The following is a 24,694-nucleotide window of genomic DNA, read 5'->3' as shown; positions in this document are numbered from 1 at the left end:
GTCCCTCGCTTGTCTTCCTCCTCCGCTCTCCATCAATGAGCAGCGGGAGGCCGCAAATCAACAAAACATTTTCCTACTCCTTTTTTGTCGTCTTGACGACAGCGGACGCTTGGCGACGCTTGTCAGTCTCTGAGGGCTTGGCTTGTTTTCACTTTCTTTTTGCACCTTTCGCTTTTCGACTGCTCCGACGCGCGAGACGCACACACTCCAGTGGGGCCTTTATTCCCGATTGACTTGATTAGGTGCACAGTCTCAATTGAACACCATTTATCGATCGATTCACACAAAGCAAAAGCATTACACCGAAAAACATTTCCAAGCAAACAGCATCAGGCATTCAAAGGCAAGCGGAGAGAACAAAAATAAATTGCGAAGAATTCTGAAAAAAATGTACATTAGAATTAAACGCATGTATAAACAAAAGGCATTTTAAAGTAAAGTAAATAAATAAAAGGTATCTTTCCAAAATGACTGACACTGAAATTCATTTTAGGGCTGAAGACATGAATCAAAGTATGAGTGGTTGGTTTTTGAGAATGGATTTCAAAGCATTTCTACACTCCGGGCTGACTTTGCTTCTCTTAACAGCTTATTTTACTTGAGTGCAGCAGAACAGCTAAATGCTTCTTCACCACGTTTGCTTTGAAACCTGGGCTCCATCGATTGACCCGAGTTCACACACCTCAGAGCCCGTACGGGTTTATATTAATTATTCTTTCTTTAATTTAATCAGGACCCAACCATTAAATTATTTATCGAGCAGAGGCAGAATTTTAAAATGACACAGCTGACTGGGAGCCAGTGTTAAGCCTTTACGACATCGACTCAACACAGCACCAACCTACAACCAACATGCATTCAGCACATAGTCCCAACATCACAAAAAACAACATAGGAACAATAAAGGATCAACCAAAAACAACATTGATTTACCATCGACCCATCACAAAACCAATATAGACCGAATAGAAGACCAACAAAAAAATAAATGCAGAATCAAAACAATATGCTACTCCCATATAGGCCAATAAATATAACACCAACGCAAAACCTACCTAGAACAAATAGCAAACCGACATAGTACCAATACAGACCCAACTTAAAACCGGCAGACTACATCTATCTCAGAACTAACATAAATCCACAACAGGGTTGACCACAACGCAGAACCCACATCCTGCTTCCAGAATTTGCATTTCAGCGACACGAGAGGCTGAAGAAAATCCTTTCCTGTGTGTACTTATTTCTTCATCTTGATCTATATAGTTTGACGAGCGAAAGAAAGGCAAAGTTCCGGCTGGATGAAGCCCCCCGCCCCCCACCAACCTCCCGTCTACTCCACTCCCTCCCCGTGCTGCCCCGTAAAGCTGATTAGTCGGCGCAGCTCTTTGTCACCCTGTGTGATTTCTGCATCCTACTCGGCCCTCCGACTGGAAAATGTGCCGAACTAAGTGCGTCTGCTAATGAGATCAAAAGGCTGTTTAAGATTCTGCCGAGTTGGCTCTTTAGCGCCGGTGTCGCCTGGAGCTTCGCGCGCACACATACAGGCACTTAAACACTTTTACAAACAGCACACACATTGGCAAAACACATGCGCCATGGATGAGCACACTCACTCTTTTTTACACACACACACACACACACACACACACAACCAACACATCAACAACATATAACCAGCAGAGACCATACCAGGACCAAACAAACGTAAAAACAACATATAAATAGATATAAAATTACCATAAAACTAATATGAGCTAACATTAGGGCCGTGCACACGGCACACATTTGCTCCGGTGCTGCACCGAGATATTTTGTTGCGGGATATTTTGCACCGCAGCAAATTGTGTGGAGCGTTCACATGCACAAAGCCGCTGAGCGGGGCAGCCCCGGTACAGTGTCGGGGCTGCCCGACTTGCGTTCACACGGCAGTTTCTGCAGCGGAGCAAAACGACAGAAAACAAACGAGCTGTCGTGTTGGTTCTTTTTAAAACGTACTGTATATACACAACTCAAGCGACTACTGGACCGGCACGTCCTTCTCCTTCTCGGTCTCCGTGCCTTCTGCTCGAGAGTGACCGCCCAAGAAAACGTAAATGAACGATGACTTCAATGACACTCAGAAAAGCAAACACTAATGCGCTAAACAGAAAATCAAGAGAGGAAATCACAAAATAAATTCTATGGGGGGCGGGGAGTTGTGAACAAACAACAAAGGAACAAACAACTCCGAGACAGTCCAGTCTCCTACAAAAGGAAAGATGTTACTAGCCAAGTCTTGTGTCGTTATGAATCAACACATTACGGAAGTCCGACAGAGCGTGAAAGCAACGCATTCTCGCCGTACGTAAACTCTTCACAAGCATTTGCTCTGGAGCTAATTTAACCCAGTTGCGTTCACACGTGCAAATTTACACCGGTGCTGCTTCGCAAACGAGCATTTGCTCCGGAGCAAATATTTGACCCACCTCCCTGAGGTGGGTCAAATTTGGTCCGGTATAAGCTCTTTTCCGGGGCTACGCCGGAGCTAATTTGCACGTGTGAACGCTCTACTGGGGCAGCCCCGGTGCAGCACTGGACCAAATCTTGCCGTGTGAATAGCCCTATAGACCTACATATTGTGGCATCATCACAGTCCTAATATAGACTAACAACACAGTATCAATGCAAAATGAAGATAGAACCAACATATATTGTATTTATTTATTATATATTATTATTATTATAACCCCCCCCCCCCACACACACACACACACACATATATACACAAACACTCGGTAACAACACAGAACCAACGTTGACCCATCACAGGACCATCTGAGTAACAATACACAAATGATGTTTCCAAAAAAAAAACAGAAAAAAAAAACAGGACAAGCATAGACCAGCACAGAATCAACAAAAAGACCATCGGAGGACCATCATAGAAGCAACATAAAATAAGAAATAGCCAACATGGGAATCAACATGGAGCTAGCCGAGAACCAACATGAGCACCATCACTGAATCAACACTGAAAATAACCAACACAGAACACAAACAACAACGCAGTGAGTGGAGCAACATAGTCCCACATGAGAACTAGCGTGCCTTCTGAAGTAGTGTACCACTCGGCACTTTTTTTTTAATGACGTAATGAAACTCTGAGCTGTGAGCTATGAGGAGTCGTTCAGAGAGAGGACCTGCAGTCACAGCTGGGGGAACAACTTCCCCTTCAGCTCCACCTCACAAGGAGCCCTCTGCTGACCTTCATCTCATTTTCGAGTCTCCCGCTGGGTCGGCAATTAAATCAACACCCACGTGTGTGGATGTGTGTGTGTGCACGTGTATGTGCATATGTGTATGCGTGTGTGTGTTTGTGTGTGTGCGCCTGCATATGTGTGTGTGAAGAGGGCACTGCCATATGGCCCGCCTGATCATTAGTGAGACTGCTGTGGGCAAGGAACCACTGGAGCTACTCCCCTCATGCATGCACACACACACACACACACACACACAAACACACACGCACACACACACACAGTGGTCACCACGGATTGTGCTCAGAGACTGTGAAGGACCAGTGAGGTTCAGCTTTCACACACACACACACACACACACACACACACACACGCAGTTGGAGTGTGTGGCTGATGAAGGTCCTGCACGTCTCCACAGATGGTGATAGCCTGCTAAATTCTCCTCGGTGCCAGTAAATGTTGAGCGAGCCTCGACCCAGACGGACCTGCCTCTGGGCTCCCATCATGCATCTGTCTTTGCGTGTGTTTGTGTGTGTGTGTGTTTACGAAGGCCAACTGTGCAAAACATATTTCTGTTTGAATTCCACTGATATTTTGTCTGGATACTTGATGTGGAGGCATAGATAGATAGATGGAGGGATTTTTGGATAAATGCCCCACGGCCCCAACTCAGCGCCTGCACATTAACAACATATGTTCAGTTTATCTCATTTGAGATGAACTAATATTTTGTTTCAGCGGCCCAGTAGTCCAGTGGTTAGCACGTCGGCTTCACAGTGCAGAGGTACCGGGTTCGATTCCAGCTCCGGCCTCCCTGTGTGGAGTTTGCATGTTCTCCCCGGGCCTGCGTGGGTTTTCTCCGGGTGCTCCGGTTTCCTCCCACATTCCAAAAATATGCATGGCAGGCTGATTGAAAACACTAAATTGTCCCTAGGTGTGAGTGTGAGCGTGGATGGTTGTTCGTCCCTGTGTGCCCTGCGATTGGCTGGCAACCGATTCAGGGTGTCCCCCGCCTACTGCCCGGAGACAGCTGGGATAGGCTCCAGCAACCCCCTAGTGAGGATCAAGCGGTTAGGAAGATGAATGAATGAATAATATTTTGTTTCATTCCATCATGGATAGCTAGATTTACCAGATCGCCAAAACTTTATGGATCACGTGTCTGCGTACTCTGATTGAAAGAATATTCATGAAGACGCATATACAAAACAAATGTAAACATGCCAGAGGCAGCTCATTTGCATACGTGCCCCCTTGGCAGGTGACAATAAAAGACGTACAAACACGCACAAATGCATGCGAGGTATGCAAATGTGCTGTTTTCTACGTACGCAGTGCAACATGTCACACGAGTGTCATAAATCACAAGAAACGTGTTCCTAATGAAGTGTCCGGGGACTGAAGGATTGCATTTGTTATTCGTTCATTATCATTTGTTTTACCATCTATGACATCGCTCCATGTATTTGAGTCTAGTCCATAAAACCGTCGATATGATCAACGCCCCGCCACAGGTGCCAACGCCAAACTACGCTATCAGATCGCAGCGGGCAACACCATGGGCACTTTCGACGTGGAGCCCGAGGTGGGCACCGTCTTTGTGGCGCAACCGCTGGACTATGAGATGGAGCGGCGCTTCGAGCTGCGACTGGTGGCCTCGGACGGCAAGTGGGAGAACGAGACGCTGGTGGTGGTGCAGGTGGTCAACCGTAACGACGAGGCGCCCGTCTTCAGCCTCAGCGAGTACCACGCCGTCATCCAGGAGGAGCTCAACGAGCTGCCCGTGTTCATCATGGAGGTGCGTTGTTCATGTTTGGTCATTTGAACGGGCTGTTGGATAATTTTATGTTTTCATGACTTTCTGTCAGTGTCCCAAAACATTTGTCCAAGCTCGGCATTTTCTTTTTTTTCTTTTTTTTTCACATCCTGTAGACGTCCTGATCGTTTTGTCCACGTGTTCTTCCCTTTTCACTTCCTGTGGGTGTCCGAATACTTTTGTACGATCTCCACTTTCCCATTTCTTTCCATTTCCTTTTTTGTCTCCCAATACTTTCATCCAAATTTTCGTCACTTTTCACTTTCTTTCGCGAGCGGTCCGAATATTTTGACCACAGCTACTTTACTGTTCACATCTTTTATGTCCTCCAATAATTTCTCCAAACGATGCATTTTCCTTTCACACTTTGGAGGTTTTGTTACTTTTGCACAATCTCCACATTTTCTTTTTGCCCCATTACTTTTGGCCACATTTTCTTCGCTTTTCAGTATTTATAAGTGTCGCGCTATTTTTGTCCAAAATTTGTATCTGTGTCCTCGTACTTAGTCCACATTTTGTTCACTTTTCGCTTCCTTTCAGTTTCCCAATACTTTTCTTGACATGTTCTTTACTTTTCACTTCATAGTGCCATCGTACTCTTGCAAAAAGTTGCAAATGTGTGACTCCACGTCCCCGTCCTCCTCCTCCTCCTCCTCTTCATCCTCCATTGGTCACACCTTCCCGCCATAACGCTCGCAATCAGATTAGCAAAATGGAGTCGCGCCGCAGAGGGCAGGGAAGTAATCTGGCGTGTCACCCGGTCCGCCGGCCGGCCCCGCTTTCCCCCGGAATTGATTTGATGTGTGCCCACCCGCTTGCTTCGGCGTGCCATCCCCTACCCTTTTATTTTTTTTCATCCCCAAGTGTTTACACAATCCTACAGATGGGAGAATCCAATTTAAAACGAATGGTTTGCGCATCACCTGTGCTCTGGCCACGTCCTCCTCTCTGTATTGTCTCCACCAGTGTTTCCCAACCTGCAAAGCACATATTTTAAAATATAACAGCACACCATCATACGATGATGTCACCCAAAGTACATATGCAGTATATACTGTTAGTTTTGGTGTCTTTGACCCACGTTTAGACAGGTGACTTGCGCTAGGCCAAACAATAACAACATATTGTTTAGGTTATACTGTGCTGAGACGTGGCCACGTCCAAGACGTCATAAAAGTAGGAACCATCTTGGGCAGACTAGACCTCCTTCCGCATCTGGCAGAAAAAGGCTCCAGTGCAATCTTTCTGGCATCCACTAAATAATTCAACTGAGAATATAAAATTTTCTTGGTTGTCACTGTTTGTATAAAGTTGCGAGCGCTAAAGCTAATCAGACGTTGAACAGAATTTCTCAATTGGTGCCATGACCCGGATAAGTATGGTGTACTGTGTCCTAAATTCTGCTCTCTGAATGTACAGATGGACACACAGATTAATTGTACATTCTGCCATCTCATGGAAGAGAATTTCATTGTTCTGCTAAGATGAAAAAAAAAACAAATCATCATTTTCAGACCAATTCATCATTTCCTGTGGTACACCTGATGATCCCTCACGGCATAGCGGTTGGGAATCCTTGATCTGGTCGCTATGGCAACGCATACAAGACGGCGACAGCAGGATCACATCAAAGCTTTCCGTAAACAAGAAGGAGACGGAACCCTCAAAACTGTCACTTTGCTTTCTCTTATGCGTCGACTTTGCCATTAAGTTTTAATTGCACACTGACAGCCGGGTGGCGTCGCCGGGGGGGAGATAAAAAGACCCAAAGCGGAATGTTTATTTTTATGTGGATGTTTAATGAAAAACATCGTGATAAGACGAGAGCAAGGCCAAGGTGGTTATTGGATTGCTTGGTCACAGTTTCACGGAGTATGATAACAATTAATTAAAGCTGCATCGGCTCAACCGTGATTTTAAATTGCCCAAAGTCGGGAATGTGAGTGTCAATGCCTGTTTGTCCTGAACTCATGGAGGACCGCGATTCTACTTCTCCAGGTTTCCGCCACCGATCCTGACCAAGATGCCGACCAGACCGCTCTGCGCTACTCCCTCCACGGCCAAGGCGCAGGCGGTGAGTTCACTATCAATGAGCGCACCGGGAGGATCTACGCCCAACGGCGTCTAGACCGGGAGGAACGTCCAGCCTGGAGATTCCTGGTCCTGGCCACAGATGAGGGAGGGTCGGGACTCACAGGATTTGCGGACGTCCTATTGGAGGTACGCGACATCAATGACAACGCGCCTTTCTTCCCGTGCCCGGCGCTGGAAGTGGATGGCTGTTTTGTTGGCCAAGTGCCTGAAAACTCCCCCGCCGACACCTCCGTCATGGAGATGAGAGCTATGGACTTGGACGACGCCAACGAAGGCAAGAACGCAGCACTGAGCTACAGCATCGTCAAGAACGTCCGCAATGAGATCAACCTCAACCTTTTCTCCATCAACGCCACCACGGGAACCATCTACACCGTGCTGCGCTCCCTGGACCGGGAGGCGGAGGAGCGCTATCTGGTGGTTGTGGAGGCCCGGGATGGTGGGGGTTTGGCTGGGACAGGGACCGCCACCATCCTGGTTTCGGACGTTAATGACCACCCGCCCATCTTCTCCCAGAGGGTCTACTCCACCCAGGTTTGTCCATCGCTCTCTCATAACATTATCCTCCAGGTGGTACCATTATGACCGACTTCAAGATCTCAGGGGTTTGCTCGAAGCTTTAATACTTGCCATCTACTTCAGGTAACTGAGGACCTGGAGGTGAACAGCGAGGTTCTCGTGGTGTCTGCCACCGATGGAGACCAGGACGAGAATGCCGTAGTGACCTTCAGCATTGTGGGGGGTGACGATGACAGGAAGTTCTCGGTGGAGACTGACAAGGTGAACCGACGCGGCGTGATCAAGCTCAAGAAGAAAGTGGACTTTGAGAAGCCCCAGGAGAGGACTTTCAATCTCACTCTGAAAGCCGAGGATGCGGATTTCTTCAGCTTGGCGAACTGTCTGGTGCAGGTGGAGGACGCCAATGATCACGCTCCCGTCTTCTTACCGCAGTTCTACGAGTCGCCGGCCATGTCCGAGGACGTTCCTGTGGGCACTATTGTTGCCCAGGTGATGGCTACCGATCTGGACTCTGGACAAAACGGACGGTTTTCTTACAGTATCGCCAAGGAGTCCGACCCCTACGATCAGTTTCTCGTGGACCAATCTGGTTGGGTGGTGGTGGCGAAGTCTTTGGACCGGGAAAAAATCTCTCAGCATCGGGTCATGGTCCTCGCCACGGACGCCGGCAACCCAGGACTGACTGGCACAGCAATCGTCATGGTAACTGTCCTGGACGTCAACGACAACGGGCCGGAGTTTGAGGCACCCTACAGGCCGGTGGTGTGGGAGAACACAGCAGCCCCGCAGGCGGTGTGGATGAACGCCAGCTCACAGCTGCTGCACGCCACCGACCGCGATCTCTCCTCGAACGGTGGACCTTTTTCCATACGCCTTCTTCCGCTCACCGCCGACGCGGCCGAATTCAACCTGACCGACTTCCGCAACGGCAGCGCCTGCGTCACCGCCCTGCGGACATTTGACCGCGAGCGCCAAAAGGAATACCGACTCCCTATCCTCATGATCGACAGCGGTTCGCCCGCCATGAGCTCCACCAGCACGCTAACGGTGGTCATCGGAGACCGCAACGACCACCCTCACTCACCGGGGCACACCAATTTCATAGTGTACAGTTACGAAGGTATGCACCATCAAAGTTTGTCTGTTTGGATTCTCAGTTTTTCAGTTAATGGTCATCTCCACAAGCTGAATAGAGACTACTGGCGGCGTTTTGTTAGTTGTTGAAAACATTCCACCTTCACCCCTGATCAGGGACAGTGGTTACTATCCTGTTATGTGGTTACAGGTTATCATTCATTACTGGTGCATGAAAGGGTGAACAGGGAACTCCCGTCTTATCCGTGACATTACTTTCCAGACCGACCCACGATTGAGAGACGATATACAGTAAATAAGGTGTGGCTGGTGAACTGCTTGCATAACGATCGCTTGTTAACCTGCCTGGTGGCAAACGCAATGTTTGCGGCCACTTTACCTATAGTGAGAGACAATCTTTGTGGAAGAAGTTTGAGAATTTTGCTGTAAATTTTCCTCTGCGTAAGTGTCTGACATGGCATCTTTCATTCATCCATTCATTCATCTTCCGAGCCGCTTGATCCTCACTAGGGTCGCGGGGGGTGCTGGAGCCTATCCCAGCTGTCTTCGGGCAGTAGGCGGGGGACACCCTGAATCGGTTGCCAGCCAATCGCAGGGCACACAGAAACGATTAACCATTCGCACTCACACTCACACCTAGGGACAATTTAGAGTGTTCAATCAGCCTGCCACGCATGTTTCTTTTTTGGAATGTGGGAGGAAACCGGAGCACCCGGAGAAAACCCACGCAGGCCCGGGGAGAACATGCAAACTCCACACAGGGAGGCCGGAGCTGGAATCGAACCCGGTACCTCTGCACTGTGAAGCCGACGTGCTAACCACTGGACTACTGGACCGCCCTATGGCATCTTTCACACTCCTTTCAAACCAGCAGTCTTCTCTGATCAGAATTTGGGCATCTGTGATTTTAAAGGACTGTCCTTTTGTTTTAGGGACGCAAATCAACTGCTGAGTCTGGATCCAAAAAGGCTGACCTCTTATGTTGTGCCATTATTGAAATATAGGATCATTTTCTACAGTGTTTGGAACACGCTGTTCGAGAGTATGCTGGCTGCCAAGATCATGACAAGAAAAATGCCTTCAAGGACCTGTTCAGTTTCAAAACTTTTTTTTTTTTTGGGGTGGGGGGGTGACTTGCAGGTTCTTTTATGTTTGTCGTCAGCTGATTACGACCATGGATTTGATGATGAACTTTGTGTGACATGTCGTCCTAACCTTTACATTCCCCCCGTGTGTCCTCGACACCATCCAAACAACCTCCGCTGAGATCATAAGATCGCTTTGTCACAGTCGAGTGCTTCCGCTGTCTCGCTGCAGAACACATCACTTATTTAGTAGTTCTGACCAGCTGTCAGCCACCCTAACTTAGTGCGAAGGATGAAGCTTTTTTTCTTTTTTAATTTACAGACTCCCTTTAATCTTTTTCCACACATACATACATTTTTCTTTGATTCCTTTTCAAAGCTAATTTATTGTTTTGGACTTTCTTTTGTTGGAAACCAGGTATCCTGCCAACGACAGTGCTGGGCCAAATCCCATCCCCGGATCTCGACGACTGGAGCGAGAAGACGTACCAATTTGAAGGCAAACCATCCCGGTACAGTAGCGTGTTAACGATTTGAGTGTACCAGATTTTTGTTCCAAAAAATACGACTCTCCTGTGCGAGCTGAGAGAAACAATGGAAATGGTCCTGCTCAACAATTGCTATCAAGCTCTATAATACAGCACTTCCTACTTCTCTACCAATCGACAGGCACTTTGTCACCCAGACTCGCAAATGATAAATTTCTGGAAAATTCTACGTTGACACCAGTTTCACTGAGCAACATTATTATCATAAGTGAACTCAACTAAACTAAACTGAACTAAACTAAACTAGACTGGACTGGACTAGGACCGGGACCGAACACTAAACCCAAACTAGTTAACCATGACTGAAAAGACAAAGCAAGCCCCCCATTTTGGTTGTAAGCGGCAGTCTTCGGTACATTTCCAGGTGTCCTTGAAAGACAAACTTGTCGTCTGCACACACTGGAATTTAAAAAATAATAATTCATTTGACGAAGCCAGTTTGATTGTGCAACTTGAAATTTCATCGCTTATATCAATCACAAGTAGACCCACAAAAAAAAAAAAGCTGAAGGAAAATATCTTCAAAAAGACGGAAAGTCTGCCGTTTTGGTTTCCGGCGACTATTTTTGACTCATTTTGGCAATTTCCAGGGTCCAAGACAAAGCTGCCGGCAAGATTTTGTCAATGCTAATCGCTACCAAATTTGAAGCTCCAACTCCAAATTATCAAATGAAGTCAATGAAGTATCGTCGATTTTAAAAAAAAAAAGGCTTTCCTCTGCACATTTGGTGATGAATGAGCATAAGAAGAAAATGGGGAGCTAGAAGCAGAGAAAGTGACAGATTTAAACCAGAGTAAGTCAGACAGTACAAAGGTGTACCGTGACAAAGACACGGTGACATGCAAACTTGCAGAAGAAGAGTGAGGGGGGGAAAAAATAAAGCGTGGAGGAGGATATGAGCTATTTCTACTTAAAAATAGATTGAAATTTCCCCTGTCAAGCCTCTGACTTGACACCTCCAACGAGGGACAGCAAACAACAGAGAATATTAGACTAGGTGCCGCTCATCCTGCTCCTTATAGAACTGGTCATATTTTCACAAATAATGACCCAAGGGCCTTTCCTTACTCAAACGTAGATGGCGCCGGCGTATCTGAAGCATAACATTAAACACCTGGGTCCACATGATAATTACCGTTTCCCTTGGAGGGCTGTGATGACTGAGTCAAAAATAACGTATTGTTATATATTGTTTAAGTTGAAGGGTTGGTTTCAAGAAAATGCTTACACAATATCCTTCTTATTTATTGCAGATGAGAATTTTGCTACAGATTTTAGCTAGCATCATGGACGTTGACATGTTTGCTTTGCTTTTGCGGGCCACATAAAATTAGGTGGCAGGCCACATCCGGCCCCCGGGCCTAGAGTTTGACATATGAGTTATTGAGTCATTGACATTTTTTGTTGTGGTGTATCCACCATTGTTGTTCATGACATTCTGTATCTGGGATGATTCAAAATGGCCAAACGACTTTCCGTACCGGGCCGCTTAGTGCTATACGCGATTGTTTACATGACGCTGTGTGGATCTACATCGCAACGCAGCCGGATGACGTGCTTTGGGCGCAGCACGTGACGTCTTTCGGGTTTAAATCCGAGGGTGGCGGCGGTGCTGTCGACACGTCGGACACGTTTTGGCTGGCTTTCAGCCGCCGCTAATGAGCCCATCTGGCGCGCAGTCTAAAGGGTGCGGCGGCAGAGCCGGCGTGCGTATGTTTGAACGCTACGCGAGCGCGATGGCGCGCATCCCAACGTGGTAGCCGGGCGGCGTTGACGTCTCCAGTGCGGCAGAGCGTGAGCGGTTTCACGTCAAGATGCTCTGAGCACACATGTTGGACCACAGAGCACATCTGCTCTCATCTTCAACTGAGCCTTTCATAATATAGACATAAATACAGGGTGAGCCAAAAGTAGACACATTCACACAGGTGTAACTGCATTTACACTTCTTTGTTACAAATACGTCAATCAAACACAGTTTAGCCTTTCTAATAATGTTTTTTAAAAGTTGGCTTTCAAGAATGTTTTAGGGTTTCAAAGTAGGCTTTATAGCCTGGGTGGAGGTTTCAAATCATGCTTTCAAGCCAAAGCTAGGTTTAAAATTACGGTTTCATGGTCAGTGTTATGGTTTTAACTCTGTGTGTGTGCATGCGTGTGTGTGTGAGAGAGAACTGGTGGAGACTTGAAAAGAGTGCTGAGCACTTCTTTCCTTCTCTCCTTCTTTCCTTTCTGACTTTCTTCCTTTCTTCCCTTCTTTCTTCCTTCAGACCTTCATTCTTTCCTTCCACTCTTCCTTCCTGCCCTCCCTCCTCCTTTCCTTCTTTCTTTTCTTCCTTCAACCCTAATCTCTTTCTTCCCTTCTTCTTTGTTGCCCTCCTTTCTTCCTTCTTTTCCTTCCTTGCTCCCCTCCTTCTTCCTTTCTACCTTCCATCCTTCCGCCATTTCTCTCCAACCTGTCTTCTCTTCTTTCAACCGTCTTCCGTCATTCCTCCCTTCCTTCTTTCTTTCCTTCCTTCCAGTCATCCCCCCGACACCCCCCCCCCCCCCCCCGTCCCCCCTGCCTCCGCTCATTCCTCGGTTCAATATGTTCATTTAAAAAGCTTAAATGGACCTTTGGCTGGCCCACCCTGTACAGTATACGTTCGACATCATACAACCCGCTGAAACATTAGTGAGACAGTTTAGTGGAAAAAGAACTCACTTGAATGCAGAGATTTAATATTTTAGACAACTCCTGGACGTCTGGGCAAGGTGCCATGACATAACTCGTCCTTGCACGTTGCCTGGGTAACTAAGGCACGAAGGAAGACTTTTTATTTTTTTTAAACATCACTCAGAACGTTAATTTCAAATATTGCTGAAAACATAATAGAGGGGAAATAGAGTGTTTCATTTGCAAGCTTGGATGACTAAACTAAATGGTGCTTTTATTGGCCAGAAAAAAACATGGTACATGTATTGTTTTAGACATTCCTATAAAAATGGCAAAAGATGACCAAAAAGGACAGAAAAAGACAAGCCACATCGTCAAAAATGTTCCTGTCCAAACATTTCAATCACTGTCTCTGCCCAGATTGTTCAGCGTGAACCACAGTTCTGGCCAGCTGAGCATCAGGGAGGGGGTCCCTCCTGGCTCCTACCAGCTGCAGGTACGCGTGTCCGATCCTGCCTGGCCGGACGTCACATCCACAGCGCAGGTGGACGTGATGGAGCTGCCGCAGGAAGTGCTACGGAACGCCGCCTCCCTCCGACTACGCAGTAAGAGCACAGGCCGGGCTTTCTTGTTGGAAGGCTTGTCGGGCAGTTAGTTCAGGACAGGAATTCGTCTCTTGGTCAGTTGACGGGTTTCTTCGTCGGTCAATGGTTTTTAGTCAGGTATTTAGTTATTCAAGTCAGCCAAGGAGTCAGACAGTTGATCGCTTAGTTCATTCCTTTGTTTAGTCTGTCGGTCCATTATTTGGTCAGTCGGTCCATTGGATGGTTATTTACTATATTTTCCTCACTTCGGCATTCAATTTTCTCAAAAGTCGACCGTGCGCCTTATAATCCGGTGCGGCTTATACATGGATCAATATTCTGATTTCGTGGACATCACATTTTAAATGTTCTGTTAAGCGTTTTGTTACAGCTGCAGCGGTTGTGAAAGCTCTTTAGAAATAAAGCTGTATTGTATTGTATTCCCTTTCGCGTAGCTCCATCTAGTGGATGCATAATGCAACTTCAGCCACCATTGTAGCTTCTATACTACGTACCTTATCATACGGTGCGCCCTATATATGACAGCAGTTTTAAAATCGGCCCTTTATTGTAGGTGCATCTAATACTCTGAAGCGCCTTACTGTGCGGAAAATCCGGTAGTTAGCTTGTTACTTATTGAGTCAGTCACGAAATCATGTTTTACGATCAGTTAGTTCGTCACACAGCAATTTAGTCAGAAAGTGGGTCATTCAGTCCATTAGTCAATCAGTCAGTCAGTTGTTCGTATGCTCGTCAGCTACAAGCCAGTTTGTTGATTCGTTGGTATCTTGGTTGGTCAGTCGGTCGATCAGTTAGTTATCCAATCCACCATACCAGTCAGACAGGGTCCACTTAAAAGTGCTTCTTTCGAAAGTTGCTCACTATTGTCTGAGTTGTCGTTCTCTTTGTTCTCCTCACAGACATGACGGTAGAAGAGCTGTTCTTGTCCCATGGCGGCGAGGAGATCCGCTTCTCCCATTTAGGTCGGATACTGGCCGATCTCTTCCAGACGACTCCGGAGAAGGTCCACGTCTTCTCCGTGGAAGACGCCGGCCCAGACCGGGAGAGGGAGCTGAGCGTGTGGTTCGCCGCGCATGGCTCGCCGTATTACAAGGCCGAGAAACTGCATGGTTACGTGGCGGCCAATAAAGCAAAGGTGACCTCCGCCAAGTCAACAATCAACACCCCTACTTTTAATCACATGCAGTTTTATCCACATTTTACATTTCGCTTTAGGTCACTACAACATGTCTTGTCAAACAACAACATTTTTTTTAACCCCAAAAGTTACTGACTTGACTTGGTCAGTCCTCTAGCCAGTTCCGATTTAAATTAGAGTAATTGCTGATTTACCTGGTCAGGTAGTTCGCCGCTCGGCCGTTGTTGATTGCTTATAAAAATCAGTCAGTTATTTGGTCGGTTGGTCATGTCATTGGTTAGTCAGTGGGTTAGTTAGTCATTCGGTCAGTTGATCAGCCAGTCGATTATAGTTGTTCGCTGGTCGATCAATTAGTCAGCCAGCTAGTTGGTAAGGAAATTATGTGAGTTTTGCTTGTCACTTTGTTGTTTGGTCAGTTAGTTTGTAAGCTTTTCTTTTCTTTTTTTATTATTAATGTAGCGTGATATGGTAGTTTGGCTTTTAGTCAGTCCTTTGGTCAGTTACTTTTGGACTTCAGCGAGTTATTTTGTCAATCATTCAGTTAGTTACAAAAGTTAGTCTGTTAGTTGGTAAATAAGTTCATGCCCAATGGGCAGTTAGTTGGTCGCTCATTTAGTTTCAGGAGGTGTAGTTGGTTAGTCGGTCAGTCAGTTAATTAGGTAGTTAGCTGAACGGAAGACAGAAGCAGTTCAAGATTTGTTTGCACATGTGCACTTCATACACTGTCATGCATTTAACACATTGCGGGTCAATACTGTACAGCAGTTTCACACTCAACCGTGTGTCACTAAGTGGATGTCCATGTCACACACACACACACACATGTACATGAATGCTTAAGATGCTTTAAAAGCCTGAGAGCAGCTGCTTGCTTGACCCCAACTCAATGTGCTGAAAGTCAGTCATCCATGTCCACACACTCACTCTAAACGGTCACTCAGCAGATCATAGACCTCCACCAAGGTCAAAGCAAGTGCGGGTTAACAGCAAATTGGTCACATTGAGTTACGCAGATTAGATTTATAACCAAGCCAAAATCTTCAAGCCCACTTATAAATCCTAACTTCAGCAACCATACCCTGATTCCTTGAATCGAACTCTGTGCCTAACCTTGATATTATTTTGATGCTCTAATCCGAACCTAAACTAAATCCATCCATTCATCCATTTTCCGAACTGCTTGATCCTCACTATGGTCGCGGGGGGTGCTGGAGCCTATCCCAGCCGTCTTCCGGCAGTAGGCGGGGGACACCCTGAATCAGTTGCCAGCCAATCGCAGGGCACACAGAGACGAACAACCATCCACGCCCACACTCACACCTAGGGACAATTTAGAACGTCCAATCAGCCTGCCACGCATGTTTTTGGAATGTGGGAGGAAACTGGAGCACCCGGAGAAAACCCACGCAGGCTCGGGGAGAACATGCAAACTCCACACAGGGAGGCTGGAGCTGGAATCGAACCCGGTACCTCTGCACTGTGAAGCCGACGTGCTAACCACTGGGCTACCAGGCCGCCCCTAAACTAAATCTTAGCCCCAAAACCTAAGTCAAGTCAAGTTAACTCAACAGTATTTCTAGAGCACTTTCAAACAGCCATCGCTGCATACAAAGTGCTGTACATGGAGCGATTTACCATACACAATAAACAGTAAGACGAATCGGTACTAAAGGCGGTAGAAAGCACCAAGCAGTAAAATCAAGAGCAAATCTAAATCATGTTGAGTCGAACGCCAAAGAATACAAGTGAGTTTTAAGTGTTGTCTTCCTTTATTTTTGGATTGCTAGTATCTCCATTAATTACATCGAATACACTTTTATTTGTTTTTTTTGGCATTTGCAGCTGGAAGCCATGCTGGGCGTGTCCATCTCCCAGGTGGGCGTGGACGACTGCCCCCACGCCGACTGCGCTCAATCCGGAGGTTGCTCCACTCAAGTGTCCTTCGGTCAGATCCCGACGGCCCTCAGCACGGGCAACGTGTCTTTGGTTTCCCTGCCGGCCAAGACCGCGGCGCGGTGTGGTTGCCGCGGACGTGAGGCCATGCACCTGCCTTGCTCGTCATACCCAAACAACCCCTGCCTCAACGGGGGCACCTGCCAAGATAGTCCGCTAGGCTACAGGTGGGTGAGCAGTGAGCCACGCAAGCCTCTGTAGCAGTATCCACATTTACGCGGTGTGTTTTGTTGTCAAACATCACATGGTACATCCAATTGACTACAATTTGTAGTTGGTCAGCTCTCTGGTCAAGTGGTCAGCCAGTTGTTAGTTTTTAGCGGGGGGAGGGGTCGCAGTCATAAAATCTAAGAAGAAGAAGAAGGAAAGGAAGAAGAAAAACATTGGCTGTATCAAATTTTGACACAAATATATTTCCCCACCCCAGATGCAAGTGTCGGCCCCTGTTCGACGGGCCCGAGTGTCAGCAGACCAAGCACAGCTTCGGTGGCGGGGGCTACGCTTGGTTCCCCGCCTTGGCGCCGTGCTTCCGGAGCCACATTTCCATGGAGTTCCTGACCGAGGCGGCCGACGGGTTATTGCTCTACAATGGACCACTCGGACGCACCGCGCAACCGGGAGAGTCCGAAGACTTCATTTCTATCGGTGAGTCAGTAGATTGATTAGGGCGAAGGGAAACGAGTGAATGATAAATGATGGAGTTTCAGGTCAAGATTTGACTGTCACCTCGTTTCATTTCCTCCCCCTCGCTTCGCTGCCCAAAGAAAATCCCCAAGGTTACTCACGTGTATGCACGGCAGCATGCCAAGGCAGCGACATTGCTAGCATGACTTGTTCATGATGGAATATTGGCAAAAAACGAAATGTTACCGGTTTGATGTTGTCATTTTTTTTTGCGGGGGGAATGCTCAAACAGGGCGGCCCGGTAGTCCAGTGCTTAGCACGTCTGCTTCACAGTGCAGAGGTACCGGGTTCGATTCCAGCTCCGGCCTCCCTGTGTGGAGTTTGCATGTTCTCCCCGGGCCTGCGTGGGTTTTCTCCGGGTGCTCCGGTTTCCTCCCACATTAAAAAAAAAAACATGCGTGGCAGGCTGATTGAACACTCTAAATTGTCCATAGGTGTGAGTGTGAGTGCGAATGGTTGTTCGTTTCTGTGTGCCCTGCGATTGGCTGGCGACCGATTCAGGGTGTCCCCCACCTACTGCCCGAAGACAGCTGGGATAGGCTCCAGCACCCCCCGCGACCCTAGTGAGGATCAAGCAGCTCGGAAGATGAATGCTCAAACAGCTAAACGGGGAATGAAAATTTTCCGCTAACCAAGTGCAAATTCATTGAGAGATTTTGTGTGTGAGTTGGCGGGGGGGGGGGGGGGGGTCTTGATATTACGGTCGAGTGGCGTGAGAGGGGAGAAAATGACCTGTGCAATGAGCAGATTGTTCAGCAATTTAAGCCTAGGGTGCTGTTAAAACATTTATGAGTCCTCCTGCTGCTGCCGCTGGATGTGCGCTAATGTTAGCATTAGCTGACATTAAATTGCCCTGGCACATAATATCATCCGTGCCTGTTTACCTCATTTAATGTCCCTTATATCTCCTTGGCATTAGCATGATCCAAGTTCTCGTCGCCACCATCCAAACCCCCACCCACCCCCGTCGACGAGTATGACTCAATGCGGTCACCGTCCGCAACCCGCCAGCTTTTCTGTGATCTAATTTTTATTGCATATATTTTCATATATAAGGACTACCTGCCCGCAGTTTCTAAAACCTTGGATCTCTACTTATCAAACATGCTGATCCTCTTGTTCTCCGCAACAATGGGATGGGATCAATGCAGCGTGTCAGCAGACAAAGAGCATCATGGGACGTTAATGTCACCTCCCGTTGGTCCTGATGTGGCGTTATAGGATTAACCCGCCCCACCGCCGCCCCTGGCCTTTTCCCAGACACGTCTTGCATAATCTGCCACCATTAAACTTATGTAATTATCTCGCCCGCAGGCTTGTCGTCGTTTCCCGGCCACGGGGGGGAAATCAAATATGGCTGCCTCATTGATCACTGGAGTGTTTTTGTCGTTAAACGCGTTCGATAGCGGTGGCAGACATGAGGATGTTGAAAGCAGCACGGAAGAATTGACCGACCGCTTTCGTGCTGTTTCTTAATGGGTTCATCAGCCACAACAGCAGTTAAACACACAAGCATCATCACTTTACAGTGCAGCTGAAAAGTATTCACAGCACTTCATTCACTTTGTCCAAAAATGTCCAAATTCTATGCACAAAACGACAACATGAAATCAAATTGAATCAACACGAAAACAATGTTTGCTTTGGAAAAAAAAATCGAAGCAAATTCATTCCATTTTGGAATAAACCAGTGTGTAAGTCAAGTCAGCTTTTATTGTCAAATATTCTCGACGTGTAACATACAGCACAGATGAAATTACTTTCCTCTCTCAACCACAGTGCAAACATGTAGTGCATTGTACACACACAACTAAAATTTATGTAAAATTACATAAATATATAAATATGTGAAATAAAATAAATCAACATGTAACATAACGTGGAAAAAGTTAACTCTCAAAATGTTACGTCTGAATCCGATTTTTATTTTACATTTTTGCAAATCCATTACAAATAACTAACTGATTCTTTTTTTGAAAGTTTGTTTTTGAAAGAATGTAATCTAACATAATGTGACAATGTGGAAAAAGTGAAATGTTTTGAATATGTTCCACCTGGATTTGTTGGATTATTTTTTTTTCAGTTTCACACACAACCACCCATTGTTGTACCCTGATATTTTTTTAAAGTTTGAAACTTGTTAAAATTTGTAACCAAAACAAAACCCGACATTTTTTTAATATCAAATTGATTAACTATCAGTAAACAACAGCAAAATCAATGCAGCAGCGCACATTTCAGAACTGTGGTCATGTAAAAGCACTTTCGGCCGGTGTCAAGAAGGAAGAAAGCCGCTTTTCTCGCCTTCTGTCGTTCCAAGCTTTCTGTGATACATAGTTGACGGCTGCCCCCTAGCGTGCATTCGTATAATGACAACGGGGAATCAAGAAATGGTTGTTTCCACACAGAGTTGAAGAACGGCGTGCCGGTCCTGAACGTGAATCACGGCTCCGGAACTCTCACCCTGCAGCTTCCGCCCAAATCCAACGTGGCAGACCGCCGCTGGCATCGACTCGACGTCATCAGCGATGGCAAGGTTGGAACCAGCAACTTGCTCACTCCTCAACGTCGACAATAATAAATATCAAGCAGAGGTGGCAAGAGCAATTCTACTTAAGTAGACAGTTAGACTCTGGTAAGAGTAGAACTGATTTCTTTTTTTTTCTTTTTTTAAGTACAAAAGTACTCTGAAAATATTATTTTATTAAAGTCCAAACTCTTAAATGCACTCAATTAAAAAAGTAAAAACCATATCACAAATAACACAAGCTCTAAAATGTACTCAAGTAAAAAAAGTAACTACTTCGAAATGCACTTGAGTGGAGAAATAACAATTGTTTCCTATGGAATGTACCTGAATAATAAAAGTTTTTTTTTTAAAGTTACAGACTCTAAAATGTACCTCTGTACAAATGCAAAAAAGTTCATACTCAGAAATACAAAAGTTTAAAAAGTAATTTTGAAATATGCTTAAATTAAAAAAAAAAGTACAAATTCTGAAATGTACTTAATTACACACAAAAATCAATATAGTCGTGTAATAAAGTACAGCCTCTGAAATGCACAAAAAAAAGATAATACATATTTGGATGTACTTGAAATATACTTAAGTCCAAAGTAACAAAATAAATAATAATAGATTCTGATCTGTCCTGAAGTACAAAATGCAATCCAAAAAAAAATAAATAGATTTGCAGATTTTCACTTTGTTTTGACTAAGTCAGAAGTAGAGAGTACACATCTCCTATTTCAAATGGAGGGAATCGAAGGAGAAATATGAATACTCAAGTAAAGTTAAACAAAAATAAATAAATTTAAAAAAGGGAAATCTACTTACAAGTATTACTAACTGGAGACTGGCAACTGACAAGAGTCATCAATGTCATTCAGGCTGTGCAGCTGGTCCTGGATCAGTGCTCAGGGGCGCCGGTGAGCGAACCGGAGGGAGTCGGTGGCGGAGACTCTCGAGAAGCGGATGAGTCCGGCTGCAGGGTGGCCGGTCAAACGCCAGGAAACGAGAGGTGACGACCGCAACACACCCGCCGCCGACTGTTGCCATCCATCCGGTGCTTGATCCCTTTTTCCTCTTTTTCCTCCCGTTCAGTCACCTTAACGTGTATCAGCCTCTCCAGCTGGGCGGCGTGAAGCAGACGTCTTCTCGACTGCCGTACACAAGTTTCAGCGGCTGCATCCGCAACCTGCTGGTGGACACTCAGGTGGGCCGGCACAGCAGAAGTCAACGAATCTCCAGTCAAAAGATTTTTTTTTTTAATGCAGAATTTTTCATACTATGCGTGTGCGTGTGTGTGTGTGTGTCTGTCACGCAGATGTACGACCTGGCGCGACCCGGCGAGAGTGTGGACAGCACCCCGGGGTGCAGTGCAACAGACGGCGTTTGTTTAACGGCGGCCGGGCCCTCCTGTGGGGCCCGCGCCTCCTGCCTCGCTGACTGGGGATCGTTCAGCTGCGAGTGTCACCCAGGACACAGCGGACACAAGTGTGACACTGGTGAGTGTGTGTGTGTGTGTGTGTGTGTGTGTGTGTGTGTGTGTGTGTGGGTGGGTGTGGTTGTGTGGTGTGACTGTGTGTGTCTGTTTGTGTTGTGTACAGTAGGCGTGTGTTGTTGATGTGTGTGGTGTACTTTTGTCTCATATAAATGTATTGCTTTGGCGCCCTCTAGTGGCGTCTGCATGCTGATGACCTCCAATTTGTTGAAGTGAAGGGAGGAGCTTCTTTTAGACCACAAGTGTCCTGGAGGGCCACTGTCGTGCATGTTTTCCATCTCTCCCTGTTGCAACATACCTGATTCAAATGAATGGGATGAATGGCGTCCCTCCTGGACCGGAATTCGGCACCTATATTTTAGACAGCCGCATTGGAGAAGAGTGTTTTACGGCCAACTTGTGGCATGTAAATGCAATTAGAACCCTTTTTGGAGGGGAACACCGTATGCCTCTGTTATTTGTGTGTCTAAATAAAGTTCTCTGTGCTTGGTTTTGCCCCTTCAGTGGTTCCAGAGTTCTCTTTGGACTCCAACAGCGTGCTGAGATTCCATCTTCGAGCCGGGGGCAGCACCAACCGGCGCACCAACATCCAACTGCTCCTGCGCACCCGCGCCACCTCGGGCACTTTGCTCTCCGTCATGTCCCGGGAAGCCGACGAGTACATCGTGTTGGAGGTACCGGCAAGCGTGTTTAAAATGAAAAAAATAAATGCAGGAACTGAAGCTGTAACGATGATGTCATCCTCTGAAACCAGATCGCAGAGGGTCACCTGTCGGTCCGGGCCGACCTGGGCGACGGGGCCCACGCCCTGCGGCTCTCGGGCCACCGGGTGGACGTGGGCCAGTGGGTGCTGGTGGGACTCAGTCGTCATGACAACCTGTTTGTCCTGCGACTGGAGCAGGGTGGCGGCTCGCGGGAGGTTCAGGCGCGGTTGGGGAACCGGCGGGAGCTGGTGGTGGACCCGGCGAGCATCACTGTGGGGAGGGGAGCCCGCGGACGAGAAGACGATGGCTTTAAGGGTGAGACGAGGCACGGGAATGGGGTATGGGTGGATGGAAGGTGCAACATTTTTTACTCCTCCACTTTATTGAAGATTTTTAACCATTGCTGTTGTGTATTTATGTTTAAAATTATATGTCAATATTAAGCTAACAGACTTCCGTTAGGCGAAATGTAAAAGGTTTATTTATTTCAAGTGTTCACGTGTGAATGCTGTCCACTGTGACAATTGAATTAAATATATTAAGTGTCGACGTGTCTTCTGTTTAGGTTGCATGCGGGACGTCCGTTTTAATGGGCGAACGCTACCTCTGGACGGACAGAGCGGCGGTGAGCTGGTGAGCGTGCTGGAGCGGCGCGGAGTCACGTTGGGCTGTTTCAGCGATGCCTGCCGGACACAACCTTGCCCCGACCCGCTGCGCTGTGTGGACCTGTGGAGGAAACATCAGTGCAGGTGCACGCACACACTCGTACACATTACGTTCCAATATATTGTCACTTGAATGAATGAATGAGTGAATTTAAAACAATAACATAGCCTAGCATTTCGTCCAATAGCTTAATGCTAATGCTAACATATAATCGGATATATGACCCTTTACTAATATTTGAACACAAACAATACAGCAACACTTTCAGACATGCAATACGACAATACTGGCATATGTTCTTTATCCTCTACAAGGAGTTAAAATTTTCAATTCCCCAAAGTGATTCATCTACGAAAGTCGAGCACAGCAGCGAGAGTGACAACAGGCACAAAGCTCTACTTTTGATTGCATCATTTCTCACGGTCTCCCAGGTGCCCCAGTGGCCAGGTGATACTGACAGACGAGTCTGGCGCAGAGCGCTGCGTACCGTCGCCGTGCGGCCCCGCTTCATGCCGCAACGGCGGCGCGTGCCAGCCGCTGTCGGCCGACAGCTTCCGGTGCCGCTGCCAGGAGGGTTTTCGCGGGCAACGCTGCGAGCTGGGCCAGTATCGAGGCCACCGGCTGGCCGCCCTCAGCCCAAGCTCCATCCTGGCCATCAGCATGTGTCTGCTCGTCTTCTTTGGTCAGTTGCATTATCAACGGATTCTTTGGAAGTCGTCAAATAAATGTTTGTTTTTTTAATGTGATTAGAAAACTGAAATTGGGCAACTTCAACTTTTTGGAATATATTAGAGTCAATCAAGAAAGCAATTCACCTTGCATCATTTTTTTTGTTTAATTGTCACATTACAAAGCGCTGCAAAATGAATGGCGGGCCACAACTGGCCCCTGTGCCATACTTTGCACACCTCAGATTTTATTTATATACTCTCTCTCTATATATATATATAGAGAGAGAGAGAGAGCTAGCTAGCTGTGGAACCAGCTACCTAGCTAGATAGATAGATCGTTCAACATCTTTCTGTGTGTGCGTGCGTGTAGCCGTGCTGGTAGCGGTGACTGTGTGGAACCAGAAGGGCAGCCGCAACAAGTTCCGTAAGCGCGGCGTCTACCACATCCCGACAGAGCACGAGAGCTGGGAGGACGTCCGCGAAAACATCCTCAACTATAACGAGGAAGGCGGCGGTGAGCAGGATCAGGTAACCAATCACCAGTAACCCCAAACTGGTCTCCAGCTCTCCATCCAAAACTTTTACAGACCTTTGGTTCTTGTTCGCTCCTTGTGATTTCTGAAACAAAGCGGTTTATATTTGTCACTGGAATAAAATGTTTTAAATTAATTTGAATTAATAACATGTAAAAATGAGCGAATGCCGCATTTGTTCATTTTGGGCATTGATTATTACATCTTATATATAAATATTGCGCGTCGTCCCGCACGCGGTCTGTCCTTCCGTCTGTCCCTTTTCAAAACGTACCTACTTCACCGCGCCGCTGCGCGCCGCCACTGCGCGCCGCCACTGCGCCGCTCAGGCAGTGGCTCACTACAATCGCACGGGCATCTTAGCGAAAAAATGTTGTCTACCCACAAGCATTGCAATAAAATTGTTCATATTTAGTAGAGCTAAACATCTCTTTATTTTCGCGATAAGCAATGAAGATGAACAAAAAGTTGAACCAAGCAACAACACTTTTGTGGGCCGAAGGCCCACCTTACCAGCCTTCCGCAGGAACTAGCTGATGAGCCGCCCGGAGGGCGGCGCACCAGCTAGCTAATTATAAATCATCTCATTAAAAACAATGAGATTGCCCATTATTTTATCATACACTATGTTTGAGTAATTCTGCTCTGAGACTCCACACAGAAGGCCAAAGTCGAAGCCTCCACGT

The 24,694-nt window shown here is 46.7% G+C and overlaps 1 protein-coding gene across 1 annotated transcript in view; it reads left to right on the top strand.

Annotated features, from left to right (window-relative positions):
* si:dkey-22o22.2 (neural-cadherin) overlaps nt 1-24,694 on the top strand; it is an 85,495-nt gene that overhangs the window by 58,995 nt on the left and 1,806 nt on the right. Inside the window, exons 17-33 of the mRNA XM_052066025.1 lie at nt 4,754-5,037; nt 7,054-7,683; nt 7,792-8,788; nt 10,267-10,360; nt 13,471-13,655; nt 14,555-14,790; nt 16,636-16,913; nt 17,174-17,391; nt 19,839-19,966; nt 20,821-20,951; nt 21,035-21,146; nt 21,258-21,438; nt 21,939-22,108; nt 22,189-22,453; nt 22,704-22,887; nt 23,236-23,486; nt 23,846-24,003. Of these exons, the coding sequence (XP_051921985.1) occupies nt 4,754-5,037; nt 7,054-7,683; nt 7,792-8,788; nt 10,267-10,360; nt 13,471-13,655; nt 14,555-14,790; nt 16,636-16,913; nt 17,174-17,391; nt 19,839-19,966; nt 20,821-20,951; nt 21,035-21,146; nt 21,258-21,438; nt 21,939-22,108; nt 22,189-22,453; nt 22,704-22,887; nt 23,236-23,486; nt 23,846-24,003 (4,502 nt within the window). The remainder of the gene's footprint in view (nt 1-4,753; nt 5,038-7,053; nt 7,684-7,791; nt 8,789-10,266; nt 10,361-13,470; nt 13,656-14,554; nt 14,791-16,635; nt 16,914-17,173; nt 17,392-19,838; nt 19,967-20,820; nt 20,952-21,034; nt 21,147-21,257; nt 21,439-21,938; nt 22,109-22,188; nt 22,454-22,703; nt 22,888-23,235; nt 23,487-23,845; nt 24,004-24,694) is intronic.

This window comes from Hippocampus zosterae, chromosome 5, assembly GCF_025434085.1.
Source record: "Hippocampus zosterae strain Florida chromosome 5, ASM2543408v3, whole genome shotgun sequence".
Taxonomy (NCBI): Eukaryota; Metazoa; Chordata; class Actinopteri; order Syngnathiformes; family Syngnathidae; genus Hippocampus; species Hippocampus zosterae.
This window is presented reverse-complemented; position numbering and strand designations above follow the sequence as displayed.